General features: G+C 49.1%; 1 protein-coding gene across 4 annotated transcripts in view; it reads left to right on the forward strand.

Annotated features, from left to right (window-relative positions):
• FHDC1 (FH2 domain containing 1) overlaps positions 1-17,472 on the forward strand; it is a 36,050-nt gene extending 18,578 nt beyond the window's left edge. For all 4 annotated transcript variants that reach the window (XM_084884911.1, XM_084884913.1, XM_084884910.1 and 1 more), the window contains exons 5-12: positions 1,949-2,034; positions 2,122-2,222; positions 4,253-4,323; positions 4,417-4,524; positions 6,695-6,765; positions 9,727-9,844; positions 13,050-13,214; positions 14,964-17,472. In XM_084884911.1, the coding sequence (XP_084741037.1) occupies positions 1,949-2,034; positions 2,122-2,222; positions 4,253-4,323; positions 4,417-4,524; positions 6,695-6,765; positions 9,727-9,844; positions 13,050-13,214; positions 14,964-17,051 (2,808 nt within the window). In that variant the 3' untranslated portion in view covers positions 17,052-17,472. The remainder of the gene's footprint in view (positions 1-1,948; positions 2,035-2,121; positions 2,223-4,252; positions 4,324-4,416; positions 4,525-6,694; positions 6,766-9,726; positions 9,845-13,049; positions 13,215-14,963) is intronic.
• The last annotated feature ends 926 nt before the right edge of the window (positions 17,473-18,398 follow it).

The raw sequence follows: 18,398 nt of genomic DNA on the forward strand, positions 1-18,398 counted from the left end.
CAAGATTACTTAGCATGACCTGTTCGGAGGCTTTAGACAGAAAACTGCTGTTATTTCCAGCCGTTTTGCACGTGCTGCCATGAGTCTCACTCTGCCCTGCCCATATATAGTGAGTTGTGAGACCAGTTTGGAAGGGATCAGAATTCATCCCATAGCTTTCTCAGGTCAGAAACAAGCCTCTGATTTGGGCTTAGCTAAGCCAGAGATTCCATCTGCCTTTTCATTTAATAAGGCAAAAAAAAAAAAAAAAAAAAAAAAAAGGCAAAAATCACCATTGGGGCCTGAAAGGCAGGGGAAATAGTGCACTTCTAAACATGGCGATTTCTCTGTCCATTGGAAGAAAAAGATGTGGTCTTAAGGACCAGACTCAATTCTAGGATGTGCGTCTATACTTTCACATTTTGTTATCTTCGGGGAATTGGTGTAGGTATTTCAATGTGTGGATCTTTGCAAATACTCCCTCTGTGTTTTTGCACATCATTCCCTAATTTTTAAAGAGGCTTAAGGGACATGTTATTTTTATGGGCAGCCAACGTAACCCAGGAGGTGGAAGAGAGAAAGCTTTATGAAGACTAATAAAAAGCGGGGAGTGCTCCCTGACTACCATTAGTGGCACGGACAGGCTGACTGTGTCTGAAGGCCCTGCTTACCGGAAGGTGTTTTTGTTGGAAGACTCGGTAGATGGAGAAGAGCTATTGCCACTGGGTCGATCCAGTTTTCTGTGTGGTGAAGGCACGATGCGCGCTGGTGTACAGGAGAACTTTCTTTTCCCTCCATCCCCACTTGCCAAGCTGTTTGGCTACATTCCTGCGTCCAAACTGACGTTTGAAAGAATAATTGTGTGTTTAATAACTTCCAGCTTAATTAAAAAATATATTTTTATTGATTTCCAAGAGAGAAAAGGAGAGAGAGAGAGTGAGATAGAAAACATCAGTGATGAGAGAGAATCATGGATTGGCATGCCCCACACTGGGGATTGAGCCCACAAACTGGGAAGCATGTGCCCTGACCAGGAATTGAACCGTGACCTCCTGATTCATAGATTGGTTGATGCTCAACCACTGAGCCCTGCCGGCCGGGCGCAGTTTAATTTTTTATAAGGAAATGCATGTTCATTGTAGACAATTTAGAAAATGAAAATAAGCACCAGGAGAAAATATAATCACTGGCATCCTGTCACCTAGTGTAGAGGAACCTTTAGTCCTTTTCCTGTATATTGTAGTCTGTGCATGGAAAGTCAGGGGTTAGTCAGTGCTTTAAAAAAAATTATAGGAAAGGGATCCCATTGTGCATATGCTTTTATTACCTGATTCTTTCATAGAGTGATGTCTTGACATTGATCTTTCTGTTAAGTCACTTTCCTTTATTTCTTTCTGCCAGAGAGTAAGAGTGCACTCACCTAACATATATGTGAAGGGGACTTGAGCACAGAAAGTTCTGCCTTAGACCTTACCCAGTCTAACTATGTTATATCCAAAAGACTCAAAAGTAATAAGGTGATTTTCACTTGCGACTTAAGGACTGAATTATAAGGAATACTCCGTCTCTTTTTTTCTTCTCCCAAGCAATGATCTCCCTCCCAGGCTATAACTTACAGGAAAACGTCACCCTCAGAACGGCCCCTTGTCAGCTCCTTTTGGTCGCCTTCCTGAGGATTCCGGCTCCCTGGCTTGAATGGGATTGTTTACACCCACAGAAATGACCCAGCTCTTCTCTTTCTAACGTGTGCTGTTTGCTTAGTGCTTCTGATTTCAAAAGGACAAAGTCGTAGATGTGGTGATTTCCCTTTCTGTCTTTTCTCAGCTCCCCGCTTTTACTAGTGAGAAGGCAGCGCCGAAATTTCTATTTGCTTGCAGGTTTTTTTAAGATGCAATTTAAAATCATGTTGCATTTTAATCACAAGTTGTGTTTTTCTCTATCCCCCCTCCCCGCCCCGTTTGTCTTTTAGGTAAAGAGATTAAAAACATTTAGTGACGATGTGTCCAAGCTGTCCCTGGCAGACTCCTTTCTGCACTGCTTAATTCAGGTGCCAAAGTAAGGACCTCCGATCTTTGTTCTTTACAGAGGAAGGTTTTTAAACCCGTGGCCTCAGAACTACCGTTTGACTTTTTTGCTTTCCAGCTATTCGCTTCGGATTGAAGCCATGGTGCTAAAGAAGGAGTTTTTGCCTTCTTGCTCTTCTCTGTACACGGATATAAGAATTCTAAGAATGGCTATAACAGGTGAGTGAATGCAGGATGCTTTGTGTAATGAGTTTTTATTTATGTGGGTAGCAGTTTGTTTTAAAAAAAAATGATTCAACTGAAATTAGAAATGCAAAGTCCCATTTCTGATACACCTTAAACAGGGGAATCAGTGTTACCAGGAATGGCACTGAAGGTTTATCCACAGTTACTTTCTCCCCTAATTAATTAATGAAATGACTAATCAATTGATTACTTAATTAGCACATTATCCTCCGTAAGAGAAGCTTTCTTTCATCTCCCCGCTTTGGAGTCAACCTTGCTGCTTGCAGCTCACTCTTGTTCCTCTTGTAGGTTTGCTTTCTGTGTGTCAGTGGTGTGTGTGTGCCTTTAAGTGACTGAGATACCTTCAGTTGTTAAACCAGTTTGCAAACTGAGTTTAATCAGAAGGTGCAAGCCCTGGGCCAGCCCAGCCCATCTCTCCTCCCATTCTCTGCCCTCTCTGTTGGTGCCTAGGACCCTGCTTTCCGGAAGCAGTCCCCCTTTCCTCCTGACTCCTCCCAGACATGGCCACAGGGCTCTTTTGTCAGGGTTCCTGGTGTCACTGCCCCCACTGCCTCCACTCCTTCCAGACCCAACAACTGGTTGGTTGGCTAACTAGTTTGAGAGGGGCCAGTGGGCCATTTCCATGTCTTTGAACAACTTGCTACATTCTTGCTTACCCAGCGTGGCTAGACTCCTCCTCGGAGCTGCTCTGGTGTCTGTTCCATGCGGGTGGGAGCCTGGGAGCGTGGCGTTGGCCTTGGCTGGCCCTGGGAGCGCAGGCCCAGCCCCTTGGCGTTTGCCTCCTTCTCATCTCCGGGCAGTCCCCGGCCCTCCCTGACCCTCACATTTCCCAGCACCATCAGCGCCCCCCTTCCCCGCTCCCTCTCGCTCATTTTCTGGACTTCATTATCGTGCAGAACTGTTTATTCCTGTTTGGTTTTCCCGTTTAGTTGCTTCGCCCTGGGTTTGAGATAACGTTTGCTCTTCAGCCTATCCCAGTTTCTTCGTTTTAGAGAGGAGATTAAGAACGAAGATTTTTTTTTTTTTCCTTCTTTCAGCCTAGAGTCCTTTTAAATTTTCTTCCTATCCCAAGGCTATTGCAGCAACTCCAACAGGGTTGTTGCTCCTGTTCCAAGGGAGATGGGAGCACGTGTTTTCGTATTGAGCAGGCAAATTTGTGGGCACGGCGCAAACATTTCTTATCTGGTTCTCCTTCAGAAACTGGCCTCCTTAGATAACACAGTGTAGGCAGTGATCCAACTGTAATTTTGGGGAAGTAATACCAGACTTAATGAAGAATATTAACCTAAAAATATCATAGGTGACATTTTATTCTCCATGTATTCTGTCATTTCAATCATCAAACTTTTTTAGCCTCCCAATACATCAACGATTTTGAATGGTGTTTTTTTTGTTTGTTTGTTTGTTTTGTGTGTGTGTGTGTGTGTGTGTGTAGGTGTGTGTACAATAGAGTCTGTGGTTTAAGATCTAGTTTACCAATATATTCCAACGATAAATTTCTTTTTAAGACCTCAAGCCAAGCCACATGAAATGTTTAGCTTTGAATAAAATAGGAAGATTTTCTGGGTGGCTGGCCCCTAAGAGTTGGTGCTTTGCACCTTATTTACGTGTCACACCGGCTTGTTTACTTTTTTATCTCCTCATAGCTCATGGACTAAGCAAAACATTGCTTGCTATTAGGTCTCACTATATTTCATCAATATATCCTCAAAGGCTAGTGGATATAAATGAAAAAAAGAAGCCATTGAACTGTTTTTATGATGTTTAAGAATTGCTTACATTTGATTTCCAGTTCAACACCAGGCTGTGGGTTGCCAGTAGCAAATGCCGCATTAGATGCACCATAGGATGTGCAGCTTGCTTTAATTTCACAGTCTTGTATGCATTTCAGGGTCAGAGCTTGCTCCAAGTACCCTTGAACTTGAATATGGTAGCTAGTAGCTGTCTCTTCTACATTTACGCTGGAGGCTTCTCTAAGTCACTGTGTGTGTTCTCCTTGACAGAGCTGATGTCATGTGAGGAGCTGCATTCCATATTACACTTGGTGCTACAGGCAGGAAATATCATGAATGCAGTAAGTAAAATTTAAAAAAAATTAAAATGTTGTATTCCAACTGTATTGAATGGTCTAAATATTTGTTTTTTTCTTTTGATCTGTCTTCTTTAGGGAGGGTATGCCGGCAATGCAGTAGGATTTAAGCTGTCTTCATTGCTCAAATTGGCAGACACAAAAGCAAACAAACCTGGGATGAACCTTCTGCACTTTGTTGCGCAGGTATGGAAGTGGTTGATATGGAGCGAGGACGCGGTGGATCCCCGTGCTGGCTGTGACGTTTTTCCCAGGTCTAAGGTGGCATCAGATTCAGGAAAGGGCATGGTGGGTCCCAAGAAGATTCTCTGTGCAGAAGCACTGTCTGCAAGTGCGTGAAGTGAGCTGCGCCCACAGTCCTCGGACTGGAGGGGAGAGCAGGGGTCTAGGGAGTGGGGCGAAGGATGGATGAAGGCAGATAATGAAGGATTGGATCCTAAAGCTGAGGAATGTGGATTCCTTGCTTTAGCAGTGGGGAGTCGATTGAGGTGAGTGTGCAGCATGGCCTTTTGTTTTGTTTTAGGGAAATTGTGGAGGATGGGTTGGAGTGGAGAGAGAGCTAGAACGAGGGGTACCTCTTGGTAGCAGTTGGCACTAATGATTGTTTGGAGGAGTTGAGAGTCAGAGTGATGGCCACAGGGATGGGTGTGGAAACATTGCTGATGTTGAGTGGACTAGATTTTTGACCAGTTATGTGTAAACTGTGAGAGAGTCAGAGCAATTACAAAGATCACTTCCATCCTTTTCCTTTGTGAAGCATGGGCTAGCATGCCTTGCCGTGAGCCCAGGGATTAGACTCAGAACCCTGCCCATCACTTCCATTTTTAAAAATATTGGCTTAGAGAGAGGAAGGGACAAAGAAGGAGAGACACTGGATGTCAGGGAGAAACATGGATCGGTTGCCTCCTGCACACACCCTGACCGGAGATTGAACCTGCAACCTGGGTATGTGCCCTGGCGGGGAATCGAACCCCCGGGTGCATGGGAGGACGCTCCAACCAACTGAGCCATCACTTCCATTTTTGACTGTGTCTATGTGATGCCAAAGGAGCTAGTTCCAAAGTGAAAAATCAGCCCAGCACAATTATCTCTTTGTTGTTAAATTATCTCAAGTAACGAATTGTTCCGGTTTGTCTTGGTTTGCCTTTCCTTCTTGCAAGGCCTTGTTGTTTTGACAGCAAATACAGCGACGTAGCTTTAGCCTGGGGAGGAAGCCCTGGCATGTGATTATTTCAAGAGTGAGCTTCAGACAAGGCAGAACTGAGAGAGTTGGCAGAACTGAGAGAGGTTGAATTGTCATTTATGAGCTGTAATCCCTCAGACAAGTTATTTATAAAAAAATGTATATTTTTATTGATTTCAGAGAGGAAGGGAGAGAGAGAGAGAGAGAGAGAGAGAGAGAGAGAGATTGAGAGAGAGAGAGGAAGATTGAGAGAGAGAGAAACATCAATGTTGAGAGAGAAACACACCACACTGGGGATTGAGCCTGCAACGCAGACATGTGACCGGGAATCAAACCTTGACCTCCTGGTTCACAGATGGATGCCCAACCACTTAGAACCACTTAGTTATTTAAACCTGAGACCCTGGATCTCTTCATCCAATGACAGGGATAGAGATACCTCAAAACCAGGTAACCGAGAGGCTCACAGAGGTAATTCCGTATAGTAAGCTCGCAATTATGACTATAGTCTTGCAGCTGGAGGCCATGTTGACCTTAGGACTAATATAAAAGCTAATTCAAAGGACATTAAAACCAGAAAATGGGTTCCTCCTCCCACATGTCTTGCTGGGAGGGACTCTCTGGCAGCCCTTTTAGATCCGTGTACCCAGGTGTGTCCTGTGTCCCTGCCCATGCGGGGAAGTTTCCCAAGTTGTTAATTGGTGCCTTTATACCTGCCTTCCTCGTACTCTGTGAACAGATGAAGAATCCAGAGTCTCCATGGCTTGGGCACCTTCTGATTAAACTCAAGTTGCAAACTGGTTTAACCGCTGAAGGTATCTCGGTCATCCAAAGGCACACTCACCGGTATGGGTGGTATTTAAGTGGGACATATTGGATTCTCTGGGAGACAATGGGCCCTGCTAAGCCGCCACCTCCTTCCCCTGAGTTTTCAGGCACGTTAGCTATGGTTCATGCCAGCATCAGTTGCTCTGGGAGGTTACATGTACAGTGAGAGTCCTGGCATTCTGTAGATCTTACTAAGAACATTGGAGCTTCTGCCTCAGTGAAGGGCTTTGAATGCATCAAGGGTAAAAATGGGAACAGTGATTTTAAGGTTCCTTAAAGCCTGAGCAAATGATTTCCTTCCAATGCCATCTATATAGTGAGAAAAAAATTCTGGTTTTATTTCAGGAAGCCCAAAAGAACGATGCCATTCTTCTAAACTTTTCTGAAAAGTTACATCATGTTCAGGAGGCTGCTAGGTAAGCAAGAAAGACTGAAAGAGAATTGTGAAGATTTAAGAGTTTGTGTTTTTTCAACTATGAAAAAACACACACAGCCCTTCTTATGAAAATTGATGACTGTTTTATAACTTCTCGATTCAGGTGTGAACTTTTAAAAGTTTTGTCTTGTTGAACTTTCAGACCTTCTTTTCATTTGCTTACTGAGGTGTGTGCGTGTGTACACCTTTGGAATTTGGGGGTTTTGAAAAATTAATCCTTAGTTTTTTAATCTAAAAAAGACCTGTTGCCATCTATTCTAATGAATATCATCAGGGTAAAAAAAACAGGGATTAAGAACTTCAACTCCCTCCACACCCAAAAGATAGAGCTCAAACAACACAGCCTATTACCCTGGGAGCTGGTATATTGTCAGTCACACTGGCAGGGCCATCCATCAGTTTCCCCTGTAGGATCTAACATGGTACACTTATTTTCTATTACATTAGAAGTTGGAACCATACCAAGGGCTGTGGAAGGATTTTGTCTTAAATTAGTCAGTCGGCTTTACAGAGAAAGTACCTACCATGGAGCTCCATTTCTAACACTTTAACTTGCTTCTGGTCCTAATAGAGCTGTGTGTTTTAATGTAGCTCCAATCTGTGTCTACACGCTAGCTCAAGTTCTATGTTTTCAAATTTATAATACACATCCCTGCATCCCAGCAGTAAGTGTTCAAAAACTAGCTTTTCAGGGGAGGAAAAGGGTCTGATTTGTACTATTTTTTTATTTCCATGGTGTAAGCACTACTATCATAGCTGATTCCCAAGCTACCAATGTCGTTACTAAAGCACAGTTGGGAAGAGATGCTTGTTCCCATGTCACCCCTTGTGATCTGGCTTTAGCCCACCTCTTCATCTGCCTCATCCAGGGTATTGCATCTACTCATTATCCGAGTGACTATATCCAGTTAGGATGCAAACCACATGCATAAGCACATGAACCATAGCTCTGCAGGCCAAGCCCTGTCGTTGGCCAGTGTCTCTGTGATGACTGTGAACATCTAACCACAGATGACATCTTTCCCAAAGTGGGATGGTCAGTCAGTCCAAAGGTGTGAGCAGTTCGTAGTTCATGTTTACAGATAGACAGATTATTCCCCCAAAAGAATGAGCATCTTTCTTATAAGATATAAACTGTTTTCGTTTTGAATTACTAAAAGGAATTGGGAATATTTATTCCTCCAACTAGTATAGCAGTGTTACTAAGAGAGGGAAACAGAGAAATAACCATTACTTTTTTTTAAATCTTCACCCAAGTATATGTTGTTGTTTTTTTAATTGATTTTTGAGAGAGGAAGGGATTGGGCGAGAGAAACACCGATCGGTTGCCTCCCATATGTGCCCTGACTAGGGATTGAACCTACAACCTAGGGATGTTCCCTGACCAGGAATTGAACCCACAGCCTTTTGGTGTATGGGATGACATGCCAACCAATTGAGCTACCCAGCAAGGGCAACCAGTACAGTTTTAAACTGATATTTCTGGTCAGAGTTAGAGGGGGAAGTTTAGCTAGATATTGTCTTAGGAAAAACCTATTCAGTGAGGTCTGTTTATTTGAAGTGGAAGATGAAGTACAAACAGATCATAGATGGGTATCAATGACCATTAAAGGCAAAGGACTTTATTGCGGGGGGGCGGGGGGGAGAGTTAGAACTGACAATAGCAGCATGAAAGCATCCAAATATATGGATTTGCTAATTGAACTACCCCAGGATTTTAAGGGTCATCTGTGTTCACTTTACTGGGTGACAAAAACATCATTTATGCTTGACCAACCTGGATTTGATATAAATAGCAAAAGCATTTGAATGATGGTTAGTTTTCAGCAAAACAGAGCGCTTTCTCTGGCTGTCAGTGGCCAGCCACGTGATGTCCGCTCAGTATCTCCATATTTCCCTTCATGTCAGGGTTATCAGCACACGCTTCCCTGCTTTTCATGAGTTAGAACTTCTGTATTTGTGTTTAGTGGCCAGAGGAAAGTGCATCTGAGTCCTGCTAGCTTTTAGTTTTTCAATGCTTATTGCCTAAAGGTGTTCAGACAAGTCCCATGGTTTTGATTAGCTCACCGGCAAGAACACAGTTGTGTACATTACAGTCTGTTCTCTTTGAACCAGTGTGTGTCTTTAGAAAAGAATCTCCTCTCTAAAAACAACATAAGCAACAACATAAGCAAACTGACAGCTGTCAGAGGGCAGGGGAGTGGGGGGCCTGGATGAAAGGTGAAGGGGTTAGCCAAAGAACATATACGCACACCCCATAGACACAGACAACAGTGTGATGATGGCCAGACGGGGGGACTGGGTGGAGGTAGGCAAACCAGGGGGTTTAGGGAGGGGGAGATAGGGACATCTCTAAGAGTGTCAACAATAAAAATTAAGTAATAAATCAGTAAAAAAAAAACAAAACATAGGAGGAAAGTCTAAATACAGGAATAGGTTAATGCAGTGGTCAGCAAACTCATTAGTCAACAGAGCCAAATATCAACAGTACAACGATTGAAATTTCTTTTGAGAGCCAAAAACCGACTTCTGCGCATGGGCCAGGAAGTTTCAATCGCACTGTACATGCATGCCCGCACGAGGTATTTTGTGGAAGAGCCACACTCAAGGGACCAAAGAGCCGCAGTTTGCTGACCACTGGTTTAATGTATTCGCAATGGCTCCCTCCCCTTCTATTTGGTTTGTGTGTTTTTTACAACTTTCTTTAATATCTTCACTTAATAGAACATAGTTGGGCCCTTATAATTGTTTCTGCGTTCAAACAGATATGTGATCGTCAGTTTGTGTGTGTTTTCTTCTTTACCTTCCGTGTTTTGTATTAGTTTCCGGTGTGTCTGCCCTTCTGCTTTTAAGATTGACCAGCCGTTAGACTGGTTTGATGTGCCCACGTGGCACATGATTCCCCGTTGCCAACTGCACGCTGTCCCCCTTCTTCTTCCAGATTGTCTCTGGATAACACGGAGGCAGAACTGCACTCGCTGTCCGTCAGGACGCGGTCGCTGAAGGAAAACATCCGGCGGGATGATGAGCTCCGTCAGCAGATGGAAGAGTTCCTTCAGGTCTGTGAGTGAAGCAAGTCAGTGCCTCTAGTTTCATCGTCCAGCAGCTCCCCGAGGCGGGTTGCATGTGCCTGGGTGTGTTCAGGGGAGCAGCAGGTTCCCATTCATATTCTTCCCGCCCCCCACCCCCCGCCCCCAACCCCTCTGCCACACATACACACAACCCAGTCAGTAAAGGGAGCATCTTAGTTCAGTGCCCATTCTTGGATGGATTGTTTTTGAGCAGAACATACTGAATGCGGCCTAAACTTCCTCAGGTAATTGTTAGGGATCACACTGTTCGATGTGAGATGGTATCCGGTTAGGGTGTTTACTTACCCTGGCAACTCAAGTTGTGGTTCCAAAATCCTGGTTTCGGGGTTCTCGACTCCCAATGAAACCGGCGAGCGACAGAACCGAGGTTCCACAGAAATCGTAAAGATCCCTGAGAACCTGGACTGTTGTTCCTTCGCTTGTGTTTGCTAAAGACCCAGGCTGCGTTTTGGCATGTTTTATGATGAGAACACGGTCGCCGTGCCTATCACCACCCGAAATTCATCAGCCCAGCAGGGTGTGTCAGGAGCTGCCCAGAATAACAACAAGAAAACAGCAGAGTGGACCTGTTTGTGACAGCTCACTGTGACTCACTAATCACACAGTCTGACATACTTCTTTTATTCTCCTCATTAAAAGGGAAGAGTGGCACCTTTTCACGCTCTCAATCTTCAGGGAAGTGGTGTGCTGCCTTAAATGTCAGTGCTTTGAGATCCGCGGGGTGGAATCCAGGTGCCAGGGCTGCCCTTGGCACCGGGAAGGAACACCGTGCTCCAGAGGCTTGTTCCAAACGAAGCCTGCGCCCGCGTACTCGTAATTAAGCCCCAACTATGGTGCGCCTCAGCTTCTTCCGTCTGCAAACAGTTCATTTTGTTGGGCTCGGTTGGGATTTTATTCTTTATTATTAAACATGGGTTCCATGTTTCCTTTGAAATACAACCAGGCTCTGATTTTCCCCTTGAAAGTACACAGATTTTCCTCAAAGCGTAAGAACACGGCAAACACCAGCACAGAGACACCTACCAGTGGGTAGGAAAACACTCGGCAGTAAGCACATTCAGACAACGGAAGCCGATCCAGAGGTCAGGGAGAAGGCCCATGATGCAGGAGAATTCCGGCTGCCTCACTCCTCAGTTCTTAGAGTAAACATGAGTGTCGGATGCCAGATAGCCGACACAAAGGTCTTCCATGAGAAGCAGCTCTTTCTTAACTGCACCTGTCTTAAGGCAAACTGGTTTTAACCCTAAACGCTTCTTCCTGGTAGTCATTTTTAGCTCTGTAGATTAAAATGTTCCACCCAGCTATTTATTTTTATTTAATTCAATTTCTTTAAATAGGGGGGTACAATTTTTTGAGGGTAGGTTAGGCTCAGGCCAGTAAGGGCTTGGAATGCCGGTCTGAAAACCATGGCCTTTTGTGCTCTAAGCCGTGGGGAGTCGCTGGAGATTTTGGAGCAAAAAAAAATGACAGGACCATCTCTTTAGGACTCTTGACCTTTTGGGTGTGAAACACCAAGTGAACTGGTTTGGAACTGGGATCCGTAGCAGACAAGTTAGAGATGGAAAGTTGGATTTGCTACACTGCTAACCTGTTGTCATTCACGCTTTGCCACTGTAGCTTTGGACTCCTTTTGTTCCTGGCCCCGATCCTGTGGGCAGGGTTCAGGAAATAATGACTCTGAGCGTGGTGACTCGTCAGACCCATATTTGGACTATTTCACTTTCCCAGGTCCTGAGGGTGACTGCTGTGCACTGACGTCGCTCCTTCCCCGTGTCCTCTCAGTCCCCTCAGACTCCAAGGATGAGGCCTAGGAGGTGGAGTACATGCCTGTGTAGATTCTTGTCAAGAGTCCTGTTTTGCTGCAGTTGAGCTGTTCTTGGCTGGAATCCATCTTGCCTTCAGTGGAAGAATGACAGGCAGGGATAGGTCCTTTCGTTAATACCCTTCTCTCCGTAGAGAAAAATAACCCCGTGCATGCACACCCTGCCTTGGGCTATTGGCTCAGATGGTTACTTTCTCTGGTATTTGGTCTCCTAAATAGTTTTGAGTAAATGGCATCCTCTTGAGTGTGTTTGGTGTAGGAAGAGGGCTTTCAAGGGGAGAGTGTGTGGGAGTGAGTGGGAGGGGATGCGTCTTCTCAGAACTTGTCTCCAGGTTCTGTAGCTCCAAGCAGGTCCACTCAGCTCTCCCACTCCTCAAGGGAGGGGAGCCTGTGTCTTTGCCATTTCCCAGGCCTGTCCCCCCCGCAAAGAAGTCTCCAAAGATGTCTTCATGGAAACATGATACGCGTGATTTTATAAAGTAATAACTCCGTACGTCCCTTCTTCATATAAGCCTTGTAACCCAATGGGAAAGAAACAGTATGAAACTTAAGGGTGGTCCCGGTACTCAGTGTCCAGGGGGCTGGCTCCTTGGACCACGATGCTTCCTTATTTCAGCTCAACCTTTGCCTGTCCCTGAGCTGCGTCAGGGAGTGCGGTTGTGCCCCTTGGCCCCAGAGGGTCCCTTCCTGAAAGACTTGGTTGGAGTTCATTGGAGGAAAGCAAGCTTCTTTCACTCCCAACTTCTTGGTTGAGGCAGTAACCCGGACCTGTAGGGGCCCTGGAGATTTTGTCTTAGAAGAATTTGGAGACCATGAAGAAGTAAAGAGGATGGATGTGTACAGGCAGAAATTCCTAACTGTGGCTACCTATCCCAATTTCCTGGGGGAAGTTTTCATAAGATACGCAGGCTGGGTCCACCCCACACCTACACAGAGGCATGGACTGTAGACCCAGCACTCCAGCTGATGTAGATGAGCAACCCTGGCTAGGAAGCCCCTGCTGGAACCTTGGTCCAGGCACGAGGTTCTTCAGTCCCGAAGGGTGACCCTGACCCTGACGTGGCTCATTTGGAATTAAGTTTAAACTCCCTGCCAACAGGACAACTCCTCAATAGAACAGTGACTTCTAGGACCCTAAAGTGAATTTGGTGCCTCCCCCAGGAGCTCACCTTGCTTCCCCAAAGGTTTTGTTTGGGTTGAATTGTTGTCCTTTTGGCTCTGAGCACATTGGACTCCCATAAGCCTTCCCTTTTCTGAGACCTGACACTGAACCCAGGAGCACCCCTCCCCTGGGCACCGGCCTGCCTGCCGTCTGCTTGCCTCAGCGTGTGCCTGTCTGTCTGCCCGCAGTTTGCTGTAGAAAAGCTGAGCGAACTAGAACATTGGAAACGGGAGCTGCAGGACGAGGCCCACACCCTCATAGATTTTTTCTGCGAAGACAAAGAAACGATGAAGCTGGACGAATGCCTTCAGATCTTTCGAGACTTTTGCACCAAATTCAGCAAAGCGGTTAAGGTACGGCAGATGGCATCTCTGTATTTTCTGAGTGGTTCAGACTTTTATTTTTCTCCTTCCAGAGCCAGCCAGCCCCTCTGCCCACGGCAGGGAGACGGTTGAGCATTTCTGGGGGTTGAGGAAGGTCGGGCGCAGGCAGTGTCGCCAGGCTCTCGGTCAGGATAAGTGGGAAGTGGTTCTGCCACCCCAGGCCTGAACGCTTCCGTACCATCGGGGTGTCCAGCGTGTGGGGACAGCGGTGGTGGGTGGTAGATGCCAGCATCTGCTACTCTGAGGCTCAGACCATGACCCACTTTAATGCCCTAAAAGCCATGGCAGCCAGGCTGCCCTTGGCCAGAGCCGACGTGGGAATGCTCAGACATCTAGGGAGCATGCTCTGCTGCCTGAGACCACCTTGCCCTGCGGCCATCAATTCCAATCATCTCCTAACTCATTGCAGAAGCCAGAAAACTCTCTGGGTTGCCTGGCTTTGCAAATAAATCTTTCATTTCAGTGAAAAACAAGACACATCTCCTCCCTTCCTGTCTGGTGGTGATGAGAAGCCTAATACGTGTATACCATCTCTTCTCTGTATTTCAAAAGCAGATTTGCCCGTAGCTGAGTTTCTTTGAGGGTCTGGTCCCATTTCTCTCCAGCCGTAAGAGTTTCTTGATTTCTCGGTCCCTCCTTCCTCTGTCCAACTAAACGATGAGGGTCAGCCTCTGGCCACGTTTACTTTCCCTTGTCCAAGCAATGAGCTCAGCAGAGGAAGCAGTGGTGGGTGATAGGTGCCAAATAGGCTCTTGCTGAGGCCCTCACTCCCAGTTGGAATCCTATAGAACACCACCTGTGTGATGCTCTCAGCCCAGCCACTCCTGAGAGCCAGGAGCTGGCCCCTCCCCCGGCCCCGGCAGCCAGCCGGAGCCAGAGCCGCACAGAAACTTGGACAGGAACGTCCACAATTTGCGGAAATGGACTTTCAAGTAAAATGTGCTCCGATAACAGATTTGGGTGGTGATTTAAACATATTTCCATGACAGGAGTACATTCAAAGTGCACAGCCAGCCAGTGAAGTGTGCTCGGTTGTGTGCAGCTGTTCTGGTTCCAGAAGACTGCCACTCAGAGCAGGGTGGAAGGTGGAGGATTTGTAAAGCAAATCCTTCTCTCTGGTGGTGGGAAGGGCATGGGGCATAAGGGACCGAGCCACCCTGGCATTTCTGGTGGTTTGTTTGTTTGTTTTTGTGTGGGGTTTTTTTTTGTCCTACCAAGGAGCAGTCCGAGAACAGAGATTTGAAAAGCCACTCTTAATATCTTGGGTGTCCATCATTTATGTATCCATACCCCACTGGGTAGAATGTGCTGCACAGGAGTGTGTGTGTGTGTGTGTGTGTGTGTGTGTGCGCATGTGCATGTGCGCACCCATGCAAGGACCAAATTGGGTTTCCTTGGAGTTTAGGTCACAGGTGTAAGTGGAGTCATAGCCCACATTTCGGGGACAGTGCCTTGACCTGAAAGCTGGAATTTGGGCCCAGGGATCCTTAGACGGACTTTTGGGGCCAGAAGTATGTCTTCTCTGGTCACCCCCACATAGCTCTAAAGAACCTAGTCCCCACACACAAGGGCAAACGCACAGTCTCCCCCTTTCCCCCCGATGCCCAGTCTCTCCTCCACCATGTGTGTCTCACTGGGGTCTCAGGGTAGGTGGCCCTGGAATGGCACGGGTCCCACGCGTCTGATGCATTTTTGGGCTTCTCTCCACCCCTCATTCAGGACAACCACAACCGGGAGGTACAGGAGCTGAGGCAGCTGCGGCGGCTGCAGGAGCTGGAGCAGAAGCGGCGTTCCTGGGCCACCGGGGAGCTGGTGGGATTCGGCCGGAGCAGCAGTGAGAACGACGTGCAGCAGTTGGGCAGGAAGGGTGCGGAGGACCTGCCCCCCTTCCTGCACCGCAGGCCCAACAGCCCCTCCTGCCGACGCCCCAGCACCCGCCGCTCCCGCCTGTCCCTGGGCGCCACCGCGGACCGGGAGCTGCTGACCTTCCTGGAGAACTCCGTGGGCAGCCCCGAGGAGGCCAACAAGTTCAACAGCTTGCCCCGGAGCAGCCCTCGGCAGGCCCGGCCCTCGGCGGCTTGGAGGGAGTCGGGGGAGCCGAGGGACCAGGGCTCTGGCCACACACACAGACCTCAGGCCTCCGCAGGCCAGGAGGGAGCCCCCGACCCACCCTTGGCTTCCTGCGGCCAGCTCCTCGCCCCCCAGATGGAAGACTCACCTCCCGTTATGCTCCGAACTCGGCGTAGCGGGCTCAGCACGCTCCAAAAGAGGAACAGCGAGCCTGTGGGCCTGGCGTCTCCCTGGTCCCCTCCGCTCTCGCCACTGGCTCTGGGCATTCAGGAGCACGAGCTGGTGACTGGGCTGGCCCAGTTCGACGTCCAGGGTTCCAAGGACCCAGAGGAGATGCCCCAGCGGAGCCCAACCAACTTCAGCCCAGTGGAGCCGGCGTCTCCGGGGGATGGGAGCCCGCAGCCCCTCGGAGCCGGAGCCGGCACTGGTGCTGGCACTGGTGCTGGCATTGGTGCTGGCAGCGACAGCCTGACGCCTGAGGGCACAGATGCCCAGGGGAGTCTCAGCGCAGCCTTGCAGGATGATGGGGCGGCCCCCGATGAGCCCAGCCCCAACCCTGAGAGCAAAGACGCCGGGCCTCTGTTCTACTTCTCTGATACCACCGACTGCTCGCTGACCTTGGACTGCTCGGAGGAAGCCAACTCCAGGCCTGGCGGTGGGGAGCTGGCGGAGGCCGGCCAAGGGGATGGCTCTCTGTCCTCTGGGGCAGGGGAGGCGGGTGGCAGCCAAGTGTCCCCCAACCCTCTCTCCAGACCCCCGGAGGAGACCCCTGTTCCTGCTTCTGCGAGGAGCGGGCCTAGCTCCAGGGGTGGCCTCTCCAGAGACAGATCCTACAAAGGGAAGGACGCGACCACACCAAAGAGAAACTCCCTCAAAGAGGCGTCCCCGGGGGCCCCCAAGCCTGGGACCGCCCCGCGAGGCCAGGGCACGGCGGCCAAGCCCGTGCGGACCTTGACCTCCTCGGAGAGCGAGAGCATGCGCAAGGTGGTGCCCATCTCCAGGGCCAGCAGGGGCTCCGCCGGCTGGAAGCAGCCCCCTCCCCGGGAGCCCCCCGGCGGCACCCAGGAGTCGTGGTCACGCCGGAACTCGGTGAAGGGCACCTCGGACACGTCGCCCAAGAGGTCCTCGAAGGGGCCCGTGCCGGTCGCCGAGGTGCCCGAGGAGCAGAGGCCGCCGCGAGGGAGGCTCGGCTCCTGCGGCACCCGGCCGGCCAAGGAGCCCGCCCTGCAGCCCAGGGGCTCCTTCAAGAAGCCCAGCGCCAAGCCCCTCCGCAACGTGCCCAGACAGAAACCCGAGGAGAATAAGATCTGCCGCTCCAGCTCCCAGGACCCGCAGAGCCCGGGAGAAGAGCCCAAGCCCCCTCCGCCAGCCCCTACCGCCCCCCGTGCCCCATCCCAGGTCCCAGGCTTTGCCCGAAACACAGTAGCCTCCTCATCTCGGTTCATGAAAACGGATTCTCTCCCCGTGACCAAGGCCCCCGGCCTCACGCGGACAGTCTCCCACCGGCAGCTGCGGGTGAAGGGTGGCTCTGAGGATGCGGCCTCCAAGGACAGCCGCACTCTGCGGAGGGCCAACAGCTCCCGGGCCCCCCAAAAGTGTCCCGAGTCACCAGAGAGTCCCGGTGCCAACACGGAGCCCTTCCTGAAGGGCAGGGGGACGGGGGAAAGGACCTCCTTCAGGCAGAAGGACTCCGGCCGGAGCACCCTGGGGAAGATCCTCAATCCCTTGTGGAAGTGATGGGTGCCTGTCCCCCTCGCCTCCTGGACTCCTATGCGGACTAACTGCTGTGAAAGGCCAACACCCAAGGGCTCTTCTGCCTCCAGGGAATCGCCGGGGCCACCTGCTATCGCCCCCGTCCCTGAAGGCACACACTGGGAGGCCTGTGGGCTGCCACCTGTGAGTCCCCATGCACCCCTGTCCTGGACCGGCTCCTCCCGCACCCCTCCCCCCCGCCCAAAGAGTGCACAGGCAAACCCTCTACGCCAAAAACAGAGACTCAAGGGTGTGAGATGGCATTCTTATGCAACAAGTAAGCAAGGAATTTTGGCCAGTTTTTAGAAATCAGAGGCTTATTTTTCAATATAAAAATTCAGTGTTTTGAGTTGGTTCCTTTTGCAGAGTGAATGGAAAAGGAAAAAAAAAAGAAGAAGAAGAAGAACTGCTTTGTATGAAGATGTTTTCATCTTCCTGTGTCCCATGGCCCCAGGTTGCACCTGCCCACACACCCTCCGTTGCTGGCAGCGGGGCTTCGCCATGAACCCTGGGCGGCCTGTGGTTGCACCGAGTCCTTGAGACTCTTCCTGGCTCCCCTCCCCCTGCCTGACTTGGGAAGAGGGTTTGCGTGTGAGCAGGAGGGAGCGGGAGGCTGGTGGGCGGAGACCGGTGCTCCTGTGGCTCTGTGCGCCCTGGGCAGTGGGACGGGCGTTTTGGGGGCCAGTGGCTGCCCCCCTACAGATGGGTGGCAGGCAGCCCCTGGGAGAATGCTGGGTCTTCCAGGATGTAGAAGTGCCATATTGTCGTGGGAAGTCATGGGGGCTGTTCAGCAGATCACACCTCTCCCATCCCATGTTTTCGCGTTTGTGTTTCTATTGTACAACTGAGTGAAGGCTGCTATGACTTGTGTTTCGCTCTGGTTACAGGTGAGGGCAAACCTTTCTGTCTTCCAGTCTTTCTTATCCCTCTTTTTGCTCCCAGCCTTTCTTTGCTCGTGTGACCTGGAGCCGGGAGTGTCTCTCTATATATCTATCTCTATCTCTCTCTCAACAATGATATTTTTAAATGTTAACGTCTATTCTTTGGTATAGTGGTTTTGAAATCCTGAGAAAAACCAAATCAAGATTCTAAAATTAGAAAAAAAAGAAAATAACTGTTAGAAGAATTTAGATCATCAGGGAGAATTTGGAATAAAGGCCTTCATTCAGAAGAAAGGTGGGTGCGAGGGGGCACTTTTTTGTACCCGATTCCCACTTCACTATTTCCCTCTGAGAGTACTTGGTAAATGGGGGAATTCTTGAAACTTTTATTTTTTAAAAATTGCACCCCCCTACCCCCCACATTTTTGGTCACTTATTAGTGAAACCTCAT

Source organism: Pipistrellus hanaki (genome assembly GCF_964339955.1).
Source record: "Pipistrellus hanaki genome assembly, chromosome: 5".
Taxonomy (NCBI): domain Eukaryota; kingdom Metazoa; phylum Chordata; class Mammalia; order Chiroptera; family Vespertilionidae; genus Pipistrellus; species Pipistrellus hanaki.